Source organism: Phacochoerus africanus, chromosome 8 (assembly GCF_016906955.1).
Source record: "Phacochoerus africanus isolate WHEZ1 chromosome 8, ROS_Pafr_v1, whole genome shotgun sequence".
In the NCBI taxonomy this organism is placed as follows: domain Eukaryota; kingdom Metazoa; phylum Chordata; class Mammalia; order Artiodactyla; family Suidae; genus Phacochoerus; species Phacochoerus africanus.
This window is the reverse complement of record NC_062551.1, coordinates 118408773-118425793: the sequence shown is the minus strand read 5'-3', so window position 1 is coordinate 118425793 and position 17021 is coordinate 118408773. Positions and strand designations below refer to the sequence as shown.

Sequence of the window (17021 nt, the reverse complement as noted above, 5' to 3'; positions counted from 1 at the left end):
CAGATGTTTGTCAATTTCTGGTCCTTATTCATGTTTCCAGAACTGCCATGCATTTATTCTTTTTAAATGTTGTTATTTCAACTGAAGATCTGAAGAAGGAAAACAACTATGTCTACTACCATCTTAAAACTCACTATTTTTTCCTCTTATTCCTGTTTTTTTTTTTTTTTTTAGGGCTGCATCAGTGGCACATGGAAGTTCCTAGGCTAGGAGTCGAATCAGAGCTGCAGCTGCTGGCCTACACCACAGCCACAGCAATGTCAGACCAAGCTTCGTCTGTGACCTGCACCACAGCTCATGGCAATGCTGGATTATTAACCCACTGAGCGGGACCAGGGATTGAACCTGCATCATCATGGATATTAGTCAGGTTGGTTACTGCTGAGCCACAATGGGAAATCCAAAACTCACTGATATTTCTATAGAGTACTTGCATCATGTTCAATATTTCCTATTTAAAACGTAAAAAACTTAGTCTGGTATTTGGGACTTGCAAAGTTTGACCCCAGCTTCTCTTTCTTTGTAATCCTCTGTTTATCACAGTAAAGAATCAGTTATCCCCCTACCCCACTGAGAGGGGTTATGCTTTGTTCCCTGTACCTTCTGACTGGTGCCTGCAATGTCTTTTTCCCTCTTTTTAACCTACCCATACTTTACAAAGGAAGGCTCAGCTTAAAGTCTGCCTCTTCTGAAGCCTTTATGAGTATCTTAAGATAGCTAAAAGTCTATATCATTTAAAGACATTGATTGAGTTCTATCCAAGTAAATGACTGGTCTTTGAGCCAGCAATGTTAATTTTTGCAACCAAAATTTTATCTATTTCTTGCCCTGAAATCCAAAATCATTTTCCCTGAGTGGGATTAATTTTTAAAGGCAAATATTTCATGTTTTGATATCTTACTATGCAATACATACTATCAACATTTTGATGAGATGCAGCTTAAAAAATAATATGCCTAAGCTAGACATTTTTTTTCTTTTTTTTGGCCACACCTGCAGCATGTGGAAGTTCCTGGGTCAGGAATCGAACCTGCACCACAGCAATGACCCAAGCCACTGCAGTGACAATACTGGCTCACCTTAACCTGCTGTACCACAAGGGAACTTTTAGGCAATTTTTATTATATATTGTTTTCTTGATCAAGAGGCAAGAATGGATGGATATTCTTCTTTTAAAGACACTTGTATAGAATTGTTACTCCTAGTTGAAGGCAACAGTGTCATCACACAATGTTCCAAGCACTCAATTCCTATTTTTTGACAGACCAAGCAAAGTTTCCAAGCCAGGCACCAGAAAAAGATACTAATGGTTCAGTCCAGTTTAGAAGCCAAAGTAATATTGCATGAGTGGCATTACCTCACACAGATCTGAAACATATCTCCCTCAAGAGCAAAAATAGAGACAGAAGAATCTCATGAGAGAAACTCTACCAGGCAGATATTATATAGCCTAGTCATTGCCTTGAGAAATAACAGAACAACACATCAGCATTTTGAAACATCATGGTCCAGAAAAGGCTTGACACCATATTCCAAAGCAGAAGTATGAAGTATGGAAAACAAAAATTCCCTTGGGCTAGAATTCAGTCCTCTAGGGAGGCATCCTGAGTTTTATCTTAACCTTGACTTTTCATGTTCCCTAATATAGTTTGATACCAACCTGATAATCTGATTCATTTGAATGGCTTTCTTGAAAACTCAGACATGACTTTGGAACAGAGGCAAACACATTGGTGCATGCATTTTAAGCAGAATGATACCTGAGGTATGAGATGCTGAAATCTCTCAAGTCACTGGGTAACCTGATCGCAAGCCAGTTTTGTAGACTATACAGAATTCAAGAAGCATACATTAAGTGCTTAATATCTGGTGGGGTGTGTGTGTGTGGGGGGGGATGATTAAAATAGAATGCAACATCCACTGCTCTGGAGAATACCTTGTTTTAGAAGTTAAAAATTACATATGTGGCAGTTCCCTCTATGGCTCAATGGGCTCGGTGGTGTTTCTGGAGTGATGGGATGCAGGTTCAATCCCCAGTGTAGCACAGTGAATTAAGGATCCCGCATTGCCACAGCTGCCATGTAGGTCACAGCTGTGCCTCAGATATGATCCCTGGCATGGGATGCCATATGCCGAGGGGCGGCCAAAAAAGAAAGAAAAAGAAAAAACTGCATGTGTGAAAAACTCATTTAAAGCCCAAGGTAAGGCATTCCTGTAGTGGCTCATCAGGTTGAGAATCCAACTAGTATCCACAAGGATGTGGGTTTGATCCCTGGCTTTGCTCATTGGGTTAAGGATCCGGTGTTGTTGTGAGCTGTGGTGTAGGCTGCAGACATGGCTCAGATATGGTGCTGATGTGGCTGTGGCTTAGGCCAGCAACTGCAGCTCTGATTGGACCCCTAGCCTGGGAAGTTTCATATGCTGTACATGTGGCTTTAAAAAGCAAAAAGAAAACCAAAAACAAAAGCCCAAGGTAATATCCAATCAGGAATTCCATTGTATAATAACTATTAACAGGGGATATGGAAACAGACGGGTATGAGACTTCTAGTCAGGGGTTTTAACCAACCAGTTATGATCTATAAGTTTAAAACCTATCAAGCTTCGTTTTGAAATAGACTCAACACATTAAACAGTGGAAGGTTGGGATGATAGTGGCAAGTCAACTCAAAAGACTATCTTATAGACATTAACAGTACAATCATGAATATGTGTGGTAGCATGGAAACTAAAACGTGAAAATAAAAATCAGTATCCTACAGTATGCATAAGATGTGCTTACAACTGTGTCAAATTTTATGAAGGAGGGCTAGAAGGGGAAAAAAATAACACAGCTGGATTATAGGTGTTTGCTTTTCATGACTTGCACTATTATTTTTGACAATGGAAACTTTGGAAATGGTACAGAAGTAGAAGAAAATATCATACACCTAAGAGACATATGATAAAGCAGGTAACATCTGAACTCTGGGAGATGTTTGATTAGATTGATTGTAGATAATCTAATATACCTCTCACAAGATATATCCTAAGTATATTTAAGTCCCAAGAAGCTTGAGACTTGGCCTAGATGGTAACTAAGATGTTGTGACATGTCTTTGTTTCTTGAATTTTATTTTTATTTATTTATTTTTTATTTATTTTTTTACAGCCACATCTTCAGCATACTCCCAGGCTAGGGGTCGAACTGTAGCTGAGCCACAATGGGAGCTCCTCTTGAGTCATTTGAATCCAAATGAGTGTTTGTACACCTGTGACATGAACAGTTGTATTTCCAGGGAGGGGAAACCACGATCAACATAACTGAAGTGGTGGGGGGTAGGTATGGAGGGCAGGAAGAAGAAGAATCCAGGTACAACTTCTGAGAACTAGATTAAACGCACACACGTACACACACAGACACACACACACACAAAGTCATTTGCCTCCGATTACCTCCACTCTACCTCCAATCCTACCCGAAGTTTTTCTGCTTCCCGAGTAACTCCAAACATGTGCTTCTGGCTCTGAGTCCTGTTTGTGGAAATAATTCTGGATTCGCACCTGCTTTGGTTCTTATCTTGCCTCTACCTCTTACTAGTGCTATGCCTTGAATGAGCTAATCATCTCTCTGCAGCTCAACTTCCTCATTTCCTCATTTCTAAAAAGCATGAACAAGGTTCACATCAAACATATAAAGGTTCACAGAATGTTAATGTATATGAAGTTACTAACAGAGGATGTGTAACACAATAGACATTAAATAAAGTTTGTTCTCTCTCCTAGATTTTCCTCCGTACCCAGGTATCAGAGACAAAATTTAAGTAGAAGTGAAGGTGACTCCCTCTTAGCTGTAAGTTTTTTTCAGACCTTTCTCCCTCCCCAACACATACCCTCACATGGGCCAACATCTCCAGGCTATAACCAACTTAATGGCAGGATGAGGCCAGGCCAGATTCGATTGGACGTCAAAGAGTTTCCTGGGTTGACTCTATTTGTTAAGATGTTTTTAAAATTTAAGTTCTGTCTAATCCGGTTTGTAGAACTAGCTGTCCAATACAGTAGCCACTGGCCACATGTGGCTATTTACACTGAATTAAAATTAAATAAAATTGGAGTTCTCATTGTGGCTCAGTGAGTTCAGAACCCGACATGGTGGCCGCGAGGATGCTGGTTTGATCCCTGGCATCCCTGGTTAACGATCCAGTGTTGCCACAAACTGCAGCATAGGTTGAAGATTCAGCTCAGATCCAGCATTGCCATGGCTATGGTACAGGCCGGCAGCTGCAGCTCTGATTTGACCCTTAGCCCAGGAACTCCCAGAGGCCACAGGTGTGGCCATAAAAAGGAAAAAAAATTAAATAAAATTAAAAACACCTAATAAAATTGTTCCTCAATCACATAGCCACATCTCCAATACTCGGTGGGCATGTATGGCCAGTGCCTACCCAATTAGCTGGCACAGATAGAACATGTTATCACTGAGAACATTAGAACTCTGCTCTAAAGTTCTGGGGTATCAGTGGGAATAAGAAAGGTCATAGGCTTAGTACCCATCACCTTTGTTCATTAATTATTTTTATTTTTAAGTGACTTTCAGACCAGGAAAATAAACTCAGATAGTGAAAGCCGGGTAGAAGGAACATTTCTCAAGGGGCCTCAGTATAAACAAGCATTCCGGGCACCAGCCTAAGAGACATCAATGGCATTCTTTCCACATACCACAACCCATTTGTAAAAAAACTTTTGATAAGATAGGTCAACCTCAGAGTAATCTGAGGGACATTTTTGCTGGCAAAATGACCCTTTCTTAACCAGATCCCAGTACTCCAGGCAAAAGGCAGCAATCTCCTATAGGGACATAAGACTTATTAAAAATTTGTCAAGAAGTTGGGCAGTTTTATTTCTTCACAGAAAGCAATAGTTGCCTCTGGTGCCCCAAGTACCTGAGACAGGCAACACGAGTTTGTGGATGGAGATGTGACACCAAACGCCTCCATCAACTCTTCAAAGTGTCACTCTGAGTCAATCAAATCAACTGTGAATTAAAGCTGGTCCAAGGTTCTCATACTAAATGAAGTAAGTCAGAAGGAGAAAGACAAACACCATATGATATCACTTATATCTGGAATCTAATATACAGCATAGACAAACCTATATACAGAAAAGAAACAAACTCATGGACATGGAGAACAGACTTGTGGTTGCCAAGAGGCAGGGGAAGGGAGTGGGAGGAACTGGGACTTCGGGGCTAGTAGATACAAATTATTGCATTTGGAATGGATAAGCAATGAGATTCTGCTGTATAGCACAGGGAACTATATCTAATCACTTGTGATAGAACATGATGGAGGATAATGAGAAAAAAAGAATATACGTATTTATATATAACTGGATCATTTTGCTGTACAGCAGAAATTGACAGAACATTGTAAATTTAAAAAAAAGCTGGTCCCCAATAATCTATTCTATCAACAGGGGGCCCTCATGAGTTAGTTACAATCCCCCTGCACAGATATCAAACTCATAAACCAAACAAGCAACAGCCCTTAACCCAATCGTTCGGCTCCTGCAACGTTTCAAAAGAGAATAAAGCCTTTGCACACTTTAAGGTAAATGTATTATCCTTGAGCTCAATTTCATGTTTCCTGTACAGTAGAAATTGACAGAACACTATAAATCAACTATAATGGAAAAAATAAAAATCATTTTAAAAATTCCATGTTTCCCCCAGATGGAGCTCTTATAAAATTCTCATTTACCAGGTACAGATGCCTCATTTGAACTGCAGAACCCTGCTAGGGGAAGAAAAGGCACCCCACCTAGAAGATCAGCACAACTATCACTAGTACGTGGAATCTACAAAAGGGATACAAGTGAACTTATTTGCAGAATAGAAACAGACGCACAGACGGAAAAACTTACGGTTACCAAAGGGGAAAAGTGGGAGTGAGTGGGTGGGAGGGACTGGGAGTTTGGGATTGGCATAGGCACACTGAGGTATATGGAATGATTGGCCAACAGGGACCTGCTATATTGCACAGGGAACTCTACCCAACATGCTGTGATAATCTATGGGAGAAAAGAATCTGAAAGACAATGGATGTGTGTATATGTATGAATAAATCACTGTTGTACAGCAGAAATGATCACAAACTTGTAAATCAACTATACTTCAATAAAACTTAAAAAAAAAAAATCAGCACAACTACAAGTTCATGACCTCCAAATCTGAGTCAGTTCCAGATCGTCCTTTGCTTCCCTAGTCAGCACCTGTCATTATCCAAAAACCAGCTGTCTTGATAATTTCTCAGTTTTTTAGATTTCTGACCTTTCCACCTTCCATCCCTCAGCAGATGACCCCTTGTCCCTGACTTCAGAGGGTAACTGAAGTGGTTAGACAATAATTCAAGTGTCCTGCCCCCAAACTGACACATTATGACTCTTCTTCCTTACAGGTCCCTCTTCTTTCATCCTTAGAGCCAAATACCTCAGAACTCATCTAAAGCTGCCCTGGGAGTTTCCACTGTGGCTCAGGGGGTTAAGAACTCATAGTCTCTCTGAGGTTATGGGTTTGATCCCTGCTCTTGCCCAGTGGGTTAAGGATCCAGCTTTGCTGCAAGATGCAGTGTAGGCCACAGATGCTGCTCAGATCTTGTGTTACCATGGCGTAGGCTGGCTGCTGCAGCTCTGATTCAACCCCTAGCCTGGGAACTTCATATGCCGTAGGTGTGGCCATAAAAAAGTTAAATAGATATATCTATCAATTGATTGATCAATTGATTAATAGATAATAAATAAAAACAAAGCTGCCCTATCCATTCCTCCATTTCTCCGTCACTCCTCAACTTGCACACTGGGTTCCTCTGTGACCATGAGATGGAAATTATCCTCACCAAGATCACTAACGACCTTTTTGTTGCTAACTCAATAGACACTTTTTAGTCATTGTCTTACTTAACCCCTGTGGACCATGAGGGCTTGTCAACCTCTTGCTCTTTGCTTCTTCTTAAAAGGCTATTTTCCCTTCTTTTCCATGAGAGCATATACAACTGAGAGCATATACATGTCTTTCTGCCATGTTTCTGGCTAATCATCATCATTCTCTCTCTCTCATTGTAATAAAATACATATAAGACAGAGCTTACCATATGAACCATTTAAATATAGAGTTGAATGGTATGAAGTACATTCCCACTGTTGTGCAACCATCATCAGCATCCATCTCCAGAACTGTTTTCATTTCACAAAACTCTATACCTATTAAACAATGTCTCCATATCTTTCTATCCTAGCCCTGATTACCACCATGCTACTTTCTGTCTTTATGAATTTGACTACTCTAGGTACCCCATTGTTTTTCTTTTGTGACTGACATTTCACTAAACATAATGTCCTCAAAAGTTCATTCATATTGTAGCATGTAATAATACCTTCCTTTTTTAAGGCTGAATAAAATTTCATTGTATGTCTATACTTTATATTGTTTATCCACTCATCTGTTGATGGACACTTTGGTTGCCCTTGGTATTGTAAACAATGCTATTATAAACATGAGTGTGCTCTATTATTTTTCATCACTATTATTTTTTATGGCTGCACGTGTGGCATATGGAAGTTCCCAGGCCAGGGACTGAACTGAGCCACAGCTGCAACCTACTGCTGTGGCAACCCACTGCACCATAGCAGAAACTCCCTCTCTCTTTTTCTTAATCTACTGCTTAACAATTGGTGATCTTCAAGGTTCTATTCCCCTTGGGCAGTTTTACCTACATTCAATGGCTTACTGCTTATATGCTAATGACTCCCAAAACTATACTTGTGCTTCACTCTCTCTCTTTGGGGATTCAGATCCCAAAGAGCACGTACAACCCTCCTGGATGTCACAGGCATCCTCAGTTCAACATATTCAATACTGAGCTCCTGATTCTCGCCATCAAACTTGCAATGTTCCCTCAATCCTATTTTCTGTCTCAGTAAATAATACCACTGGACCTCCCACTTATTTATATCAGGCACCCAGACATCATCCTCTGCCAACCACAGCACTGTCACTGGCAGAGCTCCCAAGAAAGTCCATTGAACTCCATCACCAGGTGACCACTTCTTACTTTGGCATCCCTGACGGGGGTCCTCAAGGATCGATGTGTGTTCCTGTGAAAGGCTCCTCTCCATTAGTCCTCTCTGTACTTACCCTGTATTCCCTAGAGCCATTACCTGTGCTGTTCTTCTCAGCACTGAGACAGGCTTACCACCCAGCCAGCATTCGATACACATATGGAATGAATGAATAAGACCTTGACCTCTCTCTTACCCAATCCTGTCAATTTTGCCTTTACGAACTGTACTTGAACCCACCCACTTCTCTTGCTGCTATCACCTCAGCCTGATGCTCATCAGCATCTCTCACTTTGTCTCTCTACTTCTAACCTATCGCCTCCTGATCATTTTCCCACAGAGCTGCCAGAGTGAACATCCCAAGATTTAACACTTGCTATAGAAGTTTTACTTCTCTCCTTAAACATCAACGATCACTTTCAAGATACAACCCAAAGCCTTTCCTGATCTGCATGTCCATCCAGCCCTATCTCTCACGACTACCTAGATGCTGAGACTCATTACTGACCTTTCAATTTTGCTAATAAGCCATATACCTCTCTTATTTTCTTCCCAGGTCTTTGAAGATGCTACTCTTTCTACCCAAACAATTCCTCATTCTCTGCAGTACCCCTCTCCCTAATACCTGCTAGCTCTTCCTTTTCCTTCAGGTATTCTTCTTTTTTTTTTTTGTCTTTTAAGGGCCACATCTGCGGCAAATGGTGGTTCCCAGGGTAGGGGTCTAACTGGAGCTGTAGCTGCCAGCCTACGCCACAGCCACAGCAATGCCAGATCCAAGCCACGTCTACAACCTACACCACAGCTCATGGCAACACCAGATCCTTAACCCATTGAGCAAGGCCAGGGATCGAACCTGTGTCCTCATGGATATTGTCAGATTCATTTCTGCTGAGCCACAATGGGAACTCCATCCTTCGGTCTTAGCTGAGATGTCATAGCCCCTTGGGCGCCTTGTCTGACCTCTCTGCACCAGTTGTGGCTTTGCTGTTCCTGCAGGCAGCTCCCATGGCATTCTGTGACCCTACCGCCATTGCACTCAGCACTCTGTAGAAGAATTGCCTGCTTTATTAGCATCCCCAACAGTGGGCCATAGCTCCATTAGGGCTGAGACCCTGACTTTCTTGCCCAAAACATACCCTCTTCACTTTTTACAGTGATGGGGCCATAACAGAGGCTTAGAATTCAATATGTAGGGAGTTCCTGTTGTGGCTTAGCGGGTTAAGAATCTGACATAGTGTCTCTGAGGATAAGGGTTTGATCCCTGGCCTTGCTCAGTGGGTTAAGGATTTGATGGTGCCTCAGGCTTCAGTGTAGGTCACAGATGTGGCTCAGATCCAGTGTTGCTGTGGCTATGGTGTAGGCCTACAGCTGCAGCTCTGATTCTACCTCTAGCCTGGGAACTTACTTTGGCCCTAAAAAAAAAAAAGAGAATTCAATACATAATTCTCCAAAAAATAATTTGGCCTGGGAAATTTCAAACATTCAGAAAAGAACAACAACAACAAAATTATATAATAGCATAATGCACTCCATACCCATTAGCTACATGTTGTAGTAATATTTAGCTGTATTTTCTTCACCTAATCATCTCTCCCTGACAAATCATTTTAAAGTAAATCACAGAGAGAATGAATAAATTCTTAAACCTCGCTGACATGTCCACAGACCATATAAAACAAACTATAAGAAAATGATAAAGAACCAAGAACAAAAGCCATTAAATCTCTTCTTAACTGTAGTTTAGAAATTCAGAAATGAGAACATCAAAGCTTTGCACCGGACACTTTTATAAATGTACTCCCCCTCCAACATTCAATTCTCATGAGCCTTACAAAGTAATCTCATTAATAAGCACACAGAACACTGTCAAGAACCTGTAGCTCTGGGAGGGAAGGAGAAACATTTGCCGGATGCCCATGATGTGTCCAGCACTTACGTTACTGCAAATGATTCTCACAGCAAACTCAAGATGTAAAACCCCGGTGAGGTCAAGGTATGTGTCCAGATCCTAAGGGAGGTAAATGCTATAGATGTAGGATTTTTTATTTGCTTTATTTTATTATTTTTTTATGGACATACCGTGGCATATGGAAGGTCCCAGGTTTGGGGTCAAATCTGAGCTGTAGCTGCCAGCCTACACTATAGCCACAGCAATACAGGATCTGAGCCGCATCTGTGACCTACACCACAGGTCATGCAAAGCCAGATCCTCAACCCACTGAGTGAGGCCAGGGATCAAACCTGCATCCTTGTGGATACTAGTCAGGTTCTTAATCCATTGAGCCATGACAGGAACTCCAGATGAAGGAATTTGTTCCAAGTTTCCCTCTCTTTCTACTACTCTTCATTATTATTTAAGTTAAAATTTAAAAATAAATTTAAATTACAATTCTTTTTTCCTGTGCTCTGAGATAGGTAAAGCTCATATTATTGCCTCTACAGACACAAGGAAAACTTCAGGGCTCTAGTGTTGTGGCTTTGTCACCAAACGTCTGATACTAGAGTCCCCCAACTCTCTTTACCCAAGAATGTTCATCTATAAAATGAGCGAGTTGGGTTAGATTATTACTCTGGTTCCTTCCAGCTGTTATGTAACAGAAACACAAATGAAAGCCTGTAATCCTTAGTGGTTTGCTTCAATCATCAGCTGGCTAGGGCCAGGAAGCAGGTCTTGCTGCTCCCAGACTCAGGCTCTATGTATTCTCCGCAAACACGCCTTCTGCAGGGCCCAACTGCAAATGTAGGCTGTTTTTGTTTTTGTTTTTGTTTGTTTTTTGTTTTTTTAGGGCCACATCTGTGGCATGTGGAGGTTTTCAGGCTAGGAGTCGAATCTGAGCTATAGCTGCCAGCCTGTGCCACAGCCCACAGCCACAGCAATGCCAGATCTGAGCTGGTCTGGGGACCTACACTGCAGCTCACGGTAATGCCAGATCCTTAACCCACTGCGCAAGGCCAGGGATCGAACCTGCATCCTCATGAATCCTAGTCAGATTCGTTAACTGTTGAGCCATGGCAAAAACTCTAACGTAGGCCAATTTTAACTGGAATGCTGATCACTATTGCTAGAATAACCATCAAACTTCCAGAAAGCAGATCTCCCACACATTCTGACACAATCTGAGGCCAAAAGAGGAGCCAGGAAAAAGTTCCTCTTCAAAGAAAACCTGGGTTTCATCCCTACCTCCATGTATCCTCTGCTGGACGAGCCATTCCATTTATCACAGTTACAATTTTTTTTTTTTTTAAAGACTATCTCTTCCACTAGAGAGAAAGTTTTAAGAGCTCTGTCTGTCCACCTTTATATCCCTAGCTTGAAGCAGAGGACCTGGCATGTGGTTGGCAATTAGGATATGTTGATGGGGAGCTCCCACCATGCCACAGTGGGTTAAGAATCTGACTGCAGCAGCTCTAGCTGCTGTGGAGGCATGGGTTCGAGTTAAAGGATCCAGCATTGATGCAGCTGTGGTATAGGTTGCAGCTTTGGCTTGAATTCAATCCCTGGCCCAGGGAACTTCCATATGCTGCAGGTGTAGCCATAAAAATAGAAAAAAAGAGATATGTTTATGGAATGAAGGGTAAATCTTGCTACTTCTGAGCATCTCAATCCAATTTACCTTCAAAGTTTGGCTCAGATGCCATTTCTACTCTCCCACTCAAACTCCCTTCATATTTTAACTCTGTATCTCCTATGGTGTGTTTCATTTTGTATATTTTATCCTAGTTATTTATGTATGCATCTTAACTCCTCAGTAAAATAAAACTCAGAAGCTATGTTCTGCTCATCTTTAAAACCCTGCAACACAGGAGTTCCCACTGTGGCACAACTGCACTGGTGGTATCTCTGGAGCGCTGGGACACAGGTTTGATCCCCAGCCTTGCACAGTGGGTTAAGGATCTGGCATTGCCATACCTGCAGCGCAGGTCCCAAATGAAGCACGGATCTGACCCCTGGCCTGGGAACTTCCATATGCAACAGGGTGGCCAAAAAAGAAAAAAAAAAAAACCCCGAACCCTACAATACATAGTTCATAGTTGGCATTCAATAAATGTTTGTGGAAGGAGCACATCATTCATGTGTATATTTATACATATATTTACAAACACACACACACAGCACAGTAATTAGCACTGCTCTTTACATATGGAAGACATTCAATAAATATTACTGAGTAAATTACTATTTCTCATAAAGTTGTGGTGAGGCTAGTCCCCTCAAACTGCATATGCTTATAAAATACTCCAAAACTTTTAAGAAAAGATATGGTAAGCTAGAGTAAAAGTCAAAAACGGTCATATCTTTGGATAATAATCTCTCTTCTGGGATTTTGTCCTAAGAAACAAAAACCAAAAACCCAAACTAAACCAAACCAAAACAACCAAACAATAATAAAGTCTACAAAAATGTACTATAGGACTTTTAAGTGAAAAGTTAGAAGATATGATGGCATACTGATACAACATAATACTATTCTAATCATAGTTCTGATGACTCATGAAAGATGCTTGTGATTAATGCTAAATAAAATACAAAGTTCACATGCACTATGCTATCCATTATGATAAGACAGAAATACTTAATGGGAACAGCAAATATGCCAAAAAAGAAAAAGAAAAATAGTTATTTTGGGATGGTGTTGTTATGGGTGATTTTCTTTTTCCCCCAAAGTTTCCTTCAAATTTAGTATTATTATTATTATTTTTGGCTGCAACCGTGGCATGTGGAAGTTTCCAGGCCAGGGATCAAATCCACACCCCAACAGTGACTTGAGCTGCTGCAGTGACAATGCCAGATCCTAAACCTGCTGCACCACAAGGGAATTTCAAAATTTATTATTTTTTATAATGAAAAGCTTGGGATAGTCAACATTAATCTTTCCTTAATGTGACTGCATTTCCCATAGACAGATATTCAGTGAGGACCAAAGTATAAATTAAAATGCCCGTTCATAGCTATTGCTCCAGTATTTAACTCTAGGATTCAGGTGATGCCTGAATAGGGAGGGTATTCTGGGTCAGGAGTTACAGAGCACAGGCACGATGTGCAGGTGCAGAAACAGATTTGGAAGAGAAGTAAGTAGTTAGACCCAGCAAAGGAATCTCAGGGACTACACGATTGATGGTGAGACTCACTCAAGGAAACTATTAATACCAGTTTCTGAGAGGGTTAAATGAGGAGGCTGCACTATGCAAAGAAGAGAGAGGAACGAAGGATGGATGTATTCCTGGTTCTCCACCAACTCCTGTCCCTGTTCAATTTTTTTAGGTAGTTTAAAAAATTTTTTTGAAATTTTATATTGGAGTATAGTTGATTTACAATGTCTTAAATTTTATATTAATTTTATATTTTATATAAAATGTTTATGCAAATATAGTTATATATTTATATAAAACATATTTATATATAATTTACATTTCATATTAAAATTAATTACATTTTACAATTAAAACATTTATTTTGATTTACATAGTTGTTAGTTTCAGGTGTACAGCCAAGTGACTCAGTTACACATATACACATACCCACTCTTTTTTCAAATTCTTTTCCCATGTAGTGTATTATAGAATATTGAGGAGGTCCTCTCTTACCACCTATTACCTCAAACAAGTCTATTAACTCTGCCAGCCAAATGGCGCTGGCTGCCTGCTTTTGTACGTAAAGTTTTTTTGGTTTTTGTTTTTGTTTGTTTGTTTGTTTTGCTTTTTAGGGCCGCACCCTCAGCATATGGAGGCTCCCAGGCCAGGGGTCCAAATTGGAGCTGTAGCCACTGGCCTACAGCCACAGCAGCTCGGGATCCGAGCCCTGTCTGCGACCTACACCACAGCTCTGAGTGAGGACAGGGATCAAACCAGCATCCTCATGGGTCCTAGTCGGGTTTGTCCCCACAAAGGGAACCCCATTTTCTATGCAAAGTTTTACTGGAACACAGCCAAGCCCATTCATTTATGTTCATGATGTTTTCACACTACGATGAGGGTGAAAAGGGTATTAATTAGACAATATTCCAGAACAATAGAAATTAAGTAGGAATGCCCTGGACACCAGATCTAGGGACCCCCTCCCACAAGGGCTGCTGGCACAAGAACAGGTTTCCAAGGGCACACAGGGTCTGTTCAAGGGCTGCTTTTACATGCACTCGGAAAGCTACGGCGGCTCCTCTTATTGGTTGTTCCGATCTCAATTGCCCTCAGACGCCTTTCTACTTCCTTCTCTCCATCCCAACTCCGCCCTGGGGCCAGCTCTGGTCCTTGAAGAGTCCAGCTGTTTGGATACCACTCAGGGTACACATATAATCTCGACTTTCATGAGAGCAAAAGGGGCAAAGTTTACTCATTCTATTGAAATAAACCTTACTTACTTCAAATCATTATGAATAAGGTTTGTACCTGTCAATTTCATTTGTTTTAATTATCCCAGGCAACTCCTTAGAATTCTACTCTTCTCTAAGCATTTTAGGTTTCTCTTCTCAAATAATTCGGTTAAAAATGATCAACCATAGCATTTATCACAAAGAGACCCTAAGACAAATATGGTCTATTACCCACTGATTTGAGCTTTTAACTACTCGCCAACACCATTTTGAGAATTACTAAAGAATGAAGTTTCTAATTTTAGCCTTCCAGAATAAAAAAAAAAAAAAAAAAGCAAGCATATATCTCCCCACCCCCCAATACACAGCCCTATTTTCCCCCTCGTAAAAATTTCAATGCTGTGTCAAAAAGTAAAATAAAAGATGTTTAGAATACCTTTAATGAAATCTAGGAATTTATAGTTTGTGGGACTATTCTCTGTGTGAACAATAATAGCTCATAGCTTTGAAACCTCTCTGGATGGCTTTCCGAATATTGCCACCTGGTGGAATTTCAGTTAATTGTTTCTTTGTTCTAGTGGGCTCCTGGAATATTAGGTAGAGGCTCAGAGCACCAGTGGGAAATAACAGAAGGTCAAATGATTACATATATATATATATGTGTGTATATATATATATATTTTTTTTATTTTTGCTTTTTAGGGCTTAACACGTGGCATATGGAAGTTCCCAGGCTAGGGGTCTAATTGGAGCTGCAGCTGTCAGCCTATGCCATAGCTATAGCAACGTGGGATCCAAGCCCTACACCACAGCTCATGACAACATTGGATTCTTAACCCACTGAGTGAGGCCAGGGATTGAACCTGCACCCTCATGGATGCTAGTCAGGTTCATTACCATTGAGCCACAACGGGATCTCTCTAATGACTGTATCTTAAACACAAATCCCAAACTGAAAAGAGTGAGGCTTTCTGAACCTTCGTCTCCTTTAAGATGCCCATCATTCTCTATTGCAAAGTCAACAGAGCAGTGGCCTTGATTTTTAACAAGATGGAATAATCACTGATTCACAGTTAGGAATGTCATGAGGTCATCTGATTATATGTTGACATTCTCTTACTTCACTTGTCACTAATAAGATCTCCAAAATTAAACTTTCACTGGCTTGAGCAGTTTGAGAGAAATTGCTGATAACAGGTAGTTAGCCCTCAGAACACAAAGGAAATGGAATTACTTTAAAAAATAATGTTTTAATGAAGCATGTTTATTTGAATATTTGCCTTAATTGCGTAACAAATTTTTGAAAATAAATTTGTCACAAAGGCATTAATAATACACACTCCAATTTAATCTGTAAATAAGGAGTCATGCAACATAATTTACTTTGAAACCTTACCTCGAGCATCCAGGCTCTCTCCCTGGCTGTCGAGATGAAATATTCCTCTGAGAAATGGGATACTGTGATGGCAAAAAATGAAAAAAAAAAAAAAAGAGAGAGAGACCATTTAATATAATGAAAACATAGGGGTGAAAGAGTTATAATTTAGTTTTCTGGCTGTGGCCAGGAATGGAAGAGATAATTAAAATGCACGTGATATCCAAATTTAGTTGATTTTACCATTTGAGAGAGAGTAAGTCAGCCAAACAATAGGGTCTTAATCTCTGTTATTATATCAATTCTTGGGTTAATTACAGTTTGTGAATATTTATATAATGCCAGTCCTATAAAGAGAACAGTTGCCCTTCTCCCTTTGATAGCCTGATGAGATGGAAGCAGTGACTTCAAAGGGGTTTCAGGTTTTTTCGTTTTTTTTTTTTTTTTTTGCTTTCTAGGGCCGCACCCTCAGCAAATTGAGGTTCCCAGGCTAGGGGTCTAATCAGAATTACAGCTGCTGGCATACCCCACAGCCACGGCAATGTCAGATCTGAGCCGCGTCTGCAACCTACACCACTGCTCAAAGCAATGCCGGATCCTTAACCCACTGAGCGAGGCCAGGGATCGAACCCACAACCTCATAGTTCCTAGTCAGATTTGTTTCTGCTGCACCACAACGGGAACTCCTCAGTGGGTTTCAAATGCCAACATCAAACAAAGCATCAAATTTCCATTTTTTATATCTAGTATCAACACAGGCTTATTTTTCTGGTTAAAAGAGGTATTTAATTTTAACTGACTAAGCACTATAAACAATGCCAGGATCAAACTTCAAAATATATACACCCTCAAGTAATTATTTACTTTATATGAATTTGCTATTTATCTTCAAAACATGCTGACTAAACGATAAGACAGGAAATTGATGAAGGTCAGATCCAGTTCCAGAGGCTGAGAAATGCGTGAGAACTTCAGGTTTTGAGGGTCCCAGGTTGGGGTGGGGTGGACGGTAGCCTGGGGAGGCTGCTTGTGGCTCCAATGGATGCAGCTAAAAAGGACCCGAGATGCAGATGTGCATGAACATTTACTAAGGTTCCCACAACCCAAGAAACAGATGGAAATGACCTCTTCCCACCAGTCACCTAAGCCCCACCCTGCATATTGCTCCATATGGCCATTTCAGAAATGCCTTTGGTGCCTGTTTAGCTTAAAATCAATTGTATAAAAATAAAATATTTGTG

The 17021-nt window shown here is 40.6% G+C and overlaps 1 protein-coding gene across 2 annotated transcripts in view; it reads right to left on the bottom strand.

The window, feature by feature from the left end:
• The window catches only part of MAPRE2 (microtubule associated protein RP/EB family member 2), a 167876-nt gene that overhangs the window by 125181 nt on the left and 25674 nt on the right, over positions 1-17021 (bottom strand). For both annotated transcript variants that reach the window (XM_047794117.1, XM_047794116.1), the window contains exon 2: positions 15802-15863. Coding sequence is in view for 1 of the 2 variants with exons in the window: in XM_047794116.1 (XP_047650072.1) it covers positions 15802-15863 (62 nt within the window). In the remaining variant the exon portion in view is untranslated. The remainder of the gene's footprint in view (positions 1-15801; positions 15864-17021) is intronic.